This window comes from Ylistrum balloti, unplaced genomic scaffold (assembly GCF_031769215.1).
Source record: "Ylistrum balloti isolate Yb309-2 unplaced genomic scaffold, AGI_CSIRO_Ybal_v1 Utg370018, whole genome shotgun sequence".
Taxonomy (NCBI): Eukaryota; Metazoa; Mollusca; class Bivalvia; order Pectinida; family Pectinidae; genus Ylistrum; species Ylistrum balloti.
The window spans coordinates 1,284,751-1,292,554 of NW_026782087.1; the positions used below are offsets into that span (position 1 = coordinate 1,284,751).

At 36.8% G+C, this 7,804-nt stretch overlaps 1 protein-coding gene across 1 annotated transcript; it reads right to left on the reverse strand.

Annotated features, from left to right (window-relative positions):
• On the reverse strand, positions 1–4,585 carry LOC132548572 (uncharacterized). Its single transcript, XM_060212435.1, has 2 exons — positions 4,543–4,585; positions 1–1,166 (listed from the first exon to the last, which is right to left on the reverse strand). The coding sequence occupies exons 1-2, from the start codon at positions 4,583–4,585 to the stop codon at positions 1–3; spliced, it is 1,209 nt and encodes a 402-aa protein (XP_060068418.1).
• Between the last annotated feature and the right edge of the window lie 3,219 nt (positions 4,586–7,804).

A 7,804-nucleotide genomic window follows, 5' to 3' on the forward strand; every position in this document is an offset into this window, starting at 1 on the left:
TCATTCATTGGGCCACAATGTGTCCACGGCGTACAGAATGTCGTCTATGTTACCATCCAGCAGTTTGTCGTTGAGGAAAAGTTTGTCGTTGAAAAGTTCTGGGGGTATTTCCGACTTGTTATCATTGTTCACGGTAAACAAACTCGAGCTCCGGTACTTTAAGCGATGTTTTAGACGCGATGTTTTACCTATCAAGTTTTCCACGCTTCGACTAATCATTCCGGAAATCTTGCCTTTGTGTTTCCGGCGATTGGTTTTGATCACCCCGCCCTCACCTTCTGTCTCTTCCTCTCCTTGCTCTCGAACGGTCATTATTTCCAGAGGAGGCTGGAGCAGGGAAGACTTGCTCCTTTCATAGAGTAAGTCATCTTCGTCGCTAAATGTCGTTTGTCGACTACATCTCGGCGATCTGGAATCAAGACTAGCACTTGACGAACGATGTCGATTTCGATCAGAGCAACTGCTTGCGCTGTCGTCGATGCTCTCGTACACACATACTTTAGGGATGCAAGGCACGGGTTCCGAATACTGTTTCGTAAACTGGTTCCGCGTTTTCGGAACCGGTTTGGCTTTATGATGGCTGCGCAATAAACTTTGCTGTTGATTAACAAAGAAGTTCGCCGAATCGTTAAGATCACTATAGGATTTGCTCGACCTTTTATAGTGAGTTGAGTCACCGGAAGTCGAGTCAAACGACACAGCGCTTTGCTTCTTCAGTCTAGATCTATTGCGGTTGTGACGAGGTGGATCTGGAGACAGTTTGAAACTCTTTGGTGTTGGTTGGTTTTCCATAAATCCCTCCGCCTCTGTCTCCTCCTCAATATCCCCACACGACCGCGACGGTTTACTACATATTGGCCCTTCGTAACTCACGTGGATATCGTACGATTGAGACCGAGGACCTAGATCTTTCTTACGATTTGCCGCGTTGCCGATCAAAGGAGATTTTCGGAATTCCTCAACAATTTTAGGGTCCTTAAGGTCAATGTCGTCACCATCTGCCATTTCAACTAGCCAATGAATGAGCTTGTCGTAGGAATCCTTTGGGGGTTGAGGACTCGCACTGACGTCACACTCCGTATCTTCTTGTATGATAAGGGGGATTGGAAGGTCTTTTCGAATGCCGATCGCTGGGCTGACGCTTGGCTCGGCGAACTCGATGACCTCTGCAAAAGCAATTAATTTATTTTAATTCTAAAAATGTAATTCTAAATTGGTATATACGCGTGTTATTGAATCAAAGTTCCTACGTGTAGTTTAACGATAATTGAAATAAAATTAAGCTGCTTATCAAAAAAGTCTATCTGAAAAAAAGCCTTGTGATCGTAATGTTTCATTAGTACCAACATTCAAACAACTAACAGCAGTTGGACAACTGGTCAATGCTAATATCATAAAAAAATTATCGGTCCCTACAAAATATAACCAGGAGTACAATTCTTTTCCTCGACATTCTAGCTGGTCAGCTGTGTTTTATTGTAATGATATAACGACTTCCTGTCACACACTCGACTTAAATTAATCACATACATCGGATGGTAATCGTCACTGCTTGATGGTGTTGGTCTATAGTATGGACGTTATTGGTCAGAGACTCCCTAACTACTTGGTAGACAAGTGTTGAAAGAAGGGTCAGGGAAATGGTTGTGACACGTCTTAACAATATATTTACACAATAAGGTCATAAAAAGACCATGATCAACACAGCAAAAATGATTAGTTTCGGAACAGACAACAAGTGCATAACACTTTTTGCTACTTTCAGACATGCGCAGGTACATCAGTACACTTCTTTCGACCTATATATCACAGACATGCGCATTACCAGGTGCTGTATTCCGATATAACCCACATTAATATTTAATAAACCATCGTGTCAGGCAGACAGATATACTATCACAGCTATCTGTGAAGATCTGTCAATGTTGAGCGGATATTAAATAATTTGTAAGCGGTGCAAAGATAATATGTCCAATGTTAAAATTGAGTAATAAAAAAATAATCAATCTGTTCTCTGCGGGGTTCGAACTAGCGACCCTTCGTCTCTACCGTGACACTGTAGCACTCGAATAGAAGGAAATTCCCTAGTCGAGGCTATACACGACTAATATACGGCCAATACACACATTACTCGAACGATCCATTCTTAGTGTACAGATAACCTGCCAAAGGTACACGGATATCTGTTTACAGTGGTACATTGTAATCTGTCAAAGGCACACGGATATCTGTATACAGTGATACATCGATAACCTGTCAGAGGTACACGGATATCTGTATACAGTGATACATAGATATCCTGTCACAGATACACAGATATCTGTATACGGTGATACATAGATAACCTGACACAGGTACACGGATATCTCTATACAGTAATACATGGATAACCTGACAGAGGTACACGGATATCTGTATACAGTGATACATAGATATCCTGTCACAGATACACAGATATCTGTATACGGTGATACATAGATAACCTGACACAGGTACACGGATATCTCTATACAGTAATACATGGATAACCTGACAGAGGTACACGGATATCTGTATACATTGATACATAGATAACCTGTCAAAGGTACACAGATATCTGTATACATTGATACAAAGATAACATGTCAAAGGCACACGGATATCTGTATACAGTGATACATAGTTCATCTGTCACAGGTACAAGGATATCTGTATACATTGATATAAAGATAACCTGTCAGAGGTACACAGATAACCAGTCCACATCAGTACAATGACAAAATCGTCCTGCTACAAGAATCCTCCCACGTAATAAGGATTCGCCAGTGGCACAAATACATATGTTCAGTAAAGTGCCTAGACTTTCCACTCACAATACACTGAAGATCTTTTCAAACTGTCTATCGAAGTGATATTAAACAATATACCGGTACTGGGATAATCCATTCATTTCTCATGTTCATCAACACTACAAAGCAAATCAATCGATGGGGAATTTACCATATTGACTCAAACAATAGTCCAAATACCAATCGTAGACACTAAAAAATGTCGGGAAACCCAATCATACACACTTCCACACTAGGGTTAGAACACCGATCATACACAACACAACATCAAACAGGACGCCAATCATAGACACTTCCACACTAGGGTTAGAACACCGATCATACACAACACAACATCAAACAGGACACCAATCATAGACACTTACAGACTACGGTCAGAACACCGATCATACACAACACCAAACAGGACACCAATCATAGACACTTACAGACTACGGTCAGAACACCGATCATACACACTTACAGACTACGGTCAGAACACCGATCATACACAACACCAAACAGGACACCAATCATAGACACTTACAGACTACGGTCAGAACACCGATCATACACAACACAACACCAAACAGGACACCAATCATAGACACTTACAGACTACGGTCAGAACACCGATCATACACAACACCAAACAGGACACCAATCATAGACACTTACAGACTACGGTCAGAACACCGATCATACACAACACCAAACAGGACACCGATCATAGACACTTACAGACTACGGTCAGAACACCGATCATACACAACACCACACCAAACAGGACACCAATCATAGACACTTACAGACTACGGTCAGAACACCGATCATACACAACACCAAACAGGACACCAATCATAGACACTTACAGACTACGGTCAGAACACCGATCATACACAACACAACACCAAACAGGACACCAATCATAGACACTTACAGACTACGGTCAGAACACCGATCATACACAACACCAAACAGGACACCAATCATAGACACTTACAGACTACGGTCAGAACACCGATCATACACAACACCAAACAGGACACCAATCATAGACACTTACAGACTACGGTCAGAACACCGATCATACACAACACAACACCAAACAGGACACCAATCATAGACACTTACAGACTACGGTCAGAACACCGATCATACACAACACCAAACAGGACACCAATCATAGACACTTACAGACTACGGTCAGAACACCGATCATACACAACACCAAGCAGGACACCAATCATAGACACTTACAGACTACGGTCAGAACACCGATCATAGACACTTACAGACTACGGTCAGAACACCGATCATAGACACTTACAGACTACGGTCAGAACACCGATCATAGACACTTACAGACTACGGTCAGAACACCGATCATAGACACTTACAGACTACGGTCAGACCACCTATCATACACCAATACCTTGATGCTGATTACAGGACAACCCAAATGTTTTAAAATACCCTTAAAGAATAACACTCGGTCAGAACCATGTCCAAGCTCCAAGAATACTGGTTAATTAGAAGTCATTTAAATTTTTCAAGACAACTGTCTGATGACGTCATTATGACAAATCTAAGAACCATTTATCTCAGCACGCCACCGTTCAAATATCAAGTCCTATTGCTTCATCGTTGTTGTTGAACAACGTACGCAAGAGAAAAAAAAAAGAAAGTTGACACTGTACGGATGAGTAGACAAGGTCGCTGCACCACGGTATACGTTCATATTCTGTTTTATCGACCCGAAAGGACTGCTCATCCATGTTTTATGTAGTAATCGGGACGTTTGTAAACCCCAAAGGTAATATTTTCTGACCAACAATGACCGTGTCTAGTTGTTAGAATGACGGTCTCCTTGGGTTCCGCGCTTAAGCGCATTTCCCGTGTGACACTTTGACTGGTCTAAAGTGGGGTCTTTAACTGTACAGTCACACACAATGTGTCAAGGGACAGTCAGATTCGAACTCCACCGGACACCAGATGTTGGCCGCTCACATTTAGAATCGATCCGATTCGGCCTATTTGTACAGTTCCTGTAATTCTAGTTCAGCCACACATGTAAGTGTCCTTGTTTGCCATTTTTGTTTGAATCAAACTGATTTAGAGTCAAGAGCAACCTTGTAATTTGTTTCGATTTTGACCTCATGTCAAGGTATATATCAAGTCTTTGAAAAAAATGACAATTCGTAGTGTTAACGTTCCATTCATGACAATTTTTGCAAATTTTGAAAATCCTTTATTTGACAATGTCCTGAAATTCAGCTATTTTCAAGACTTTTTTGCTTTAATAGAATTTTATGGAAATAGTTTTGAAATAAAAAGAAGGGGTCGCTGTGCTTAGTGTCTTGTAATATGTATCCAATTAAGTTGTTAAAAATCCAGAAATATAGTGAAACATTGATATTTGGTTCTTAAAATTCAAGTAAAGTGGTGTACCAAGTCATCATTCACGTATTTCATATCTGCGATCTGTGGTGATAAGTCACACACAAGTAAGATTCTCACTCAATATATAGAAACACTGCATATGACGTGATGAAGCTACGACATCACATTTAAAACAATCCCTTGTTATCAGATGAATTGTCACAACACAATAATGGATAGCTTTTGTATTTAAAAAAATAATTCTTCTGTTACTGGATGTATCCCAGGCTCCGACAAATTGCAATATTAACCAGCAATTGGCGAATTCCTGCACAAGAAGTTAACATCGGAAAATAATTAATTTTTGTGTCATGCTGGTAGAAGAGAAACCCTATTTGCAAACTGAATGAATGCGCGCGTGCGTTTTTTAATTAAAAAAAGGACAACAGTACAAGGGATTTATCAGTTGTGTGTAACTTTGTACTTTTGTACATTTCCATTGGGAATGTGACGGGCCCACTCATGAATGAGTTTAGAATTATTGAAAACGGCACAGTTTAGCCCACACAAGCTATTATACTGTCATCAGATTAACAAATTTACATCAAATTTATTTATCTATGTATTATTTTTGTTCTGGAAACCGAACTAAGAAATTAATTATGAGCTTTGATAGTTACATATTCTAGTTTTCAAACTTGTCATGAATGCGCCGGCGAATTCATTTAACTGAATTGAACTGAAAATCATTCCTTTCCTATCAAAGCTTCAGTATATACACCTAGAAAGTGCGTGTCATTCAGTCTGTGTACATGTCTTTAATTATATATATTTTTAACAAACCATAGTATATTACATGCTGTATATTACATGCTGTATACTATTTGTAGTATATTACATGATGTATACTATTTGTAGTATACTGTTTGTAGTATATTACATGCTGTATATTACATGCTGTATACTGTTTGTAGTATATTACATGTTGTATATTACATGCTGTATACTATTTGTAGTATATTACAGGCTGTATATTATTTGTAGTATATTACATGCTGTATATTATTTGTAGTATATTACATGCTGTATAATATTTGTAGTATATTACATGCTGTATATTACATGCTGTATATTACATGCTGTATACTATTTGTAGTATATTACATGCTGTATACTATTTGTAGTATATTACATGCTGTATATTATTTGTAGTATATTACATGCTGTATATTATTTGTTGTATACTATTTGTAGTTTATTACATGCTGTATATTACATGCTATATACTATTTGTAGTATATTACATGTTGCATATTATATGTTGTATTCTGTTTGTAGTATATTACATGCTGTATATTACATGCTGTATACTGTTTGTAGTATATTACATGCTGTATACTATTTGTAGTATATTACATGCTGTATATTACCTGCTGTATACTATTTGTAGTATATTACATGCTGTATATTACATGCTGTATAATATTTGCAGTTTATTACATGCTGTATATTACATGCTGTATACTATTTGTAGTATATTACATGCTGTATATTACATGCTGTATACTATTTGTAGCATATTACATGCTGTATATTACATGCTGTATACTATTTGTAGTATATTACCTGCTGTATACTTTTTGTAGTATATTGCATGCTGTATATTACATGCTGTATACTATTTGTAGTATATTACATGCTGTATATTATTTGTAGTATATTACATGCTGTATATTATTTGTTGTATACTATTTGTAGTTTATTACATGCTATATACTATTTGTAGTATATTACATGTTGCATATTATATGTTGTATTCTGTTTGTAGTATATTACATGCTGTATATTACATGCTGTATACTGTTTGTAGTATATTACATGCTGTATACTATTTGTAGTATATTACATGCTGTATATTACCTGCTGTATACTATTTGTAGTATATTACATGCTGTATATTACATGCTGTATAATATTTGTAGTATATTACATGCTGTATATTACATGCTGTATTAATATTTGTAGTATATTACATGCTGTATACTATTTGTAGTATATTACATGCTGTATATTACATGCTGTATACTATTTGTAGTATATTACATGCTGTATACTATTTGTAGTATATTACAGGCTGTATACTATTTGTAGTATATTACACGCTGTATACTATTTTTAGTATATTACATGCTGTATAATATTTGTAGTATATTACATGCTGTATATTACATGCTGTATACTATTTGTAGTATATTACATGCTGTATACTATTTGTAGTTTATTACATGCTGTATATTACATGCTGTATACTATTTGTAGTATATTACATGCTGTATATTACATGCTGTATACTATTTGTAGTATATTACATGCTGTATACTATTTGTAGTATATTACATGCTGTATATTACATACTGTATACTATTTGTAGTATATTACATGCTGTATACTATTTGTAGTTCATTACATGCTGTATATTACATGCTGTATACTATTTGTAGTATATTACATGCTGTATATTACATGCTGTATAGTATATTACATGCTGTATACTATTTGTAGTATATTACATGCTGTATATTACATGCTGTATACTATTTGTAGTATATTACATG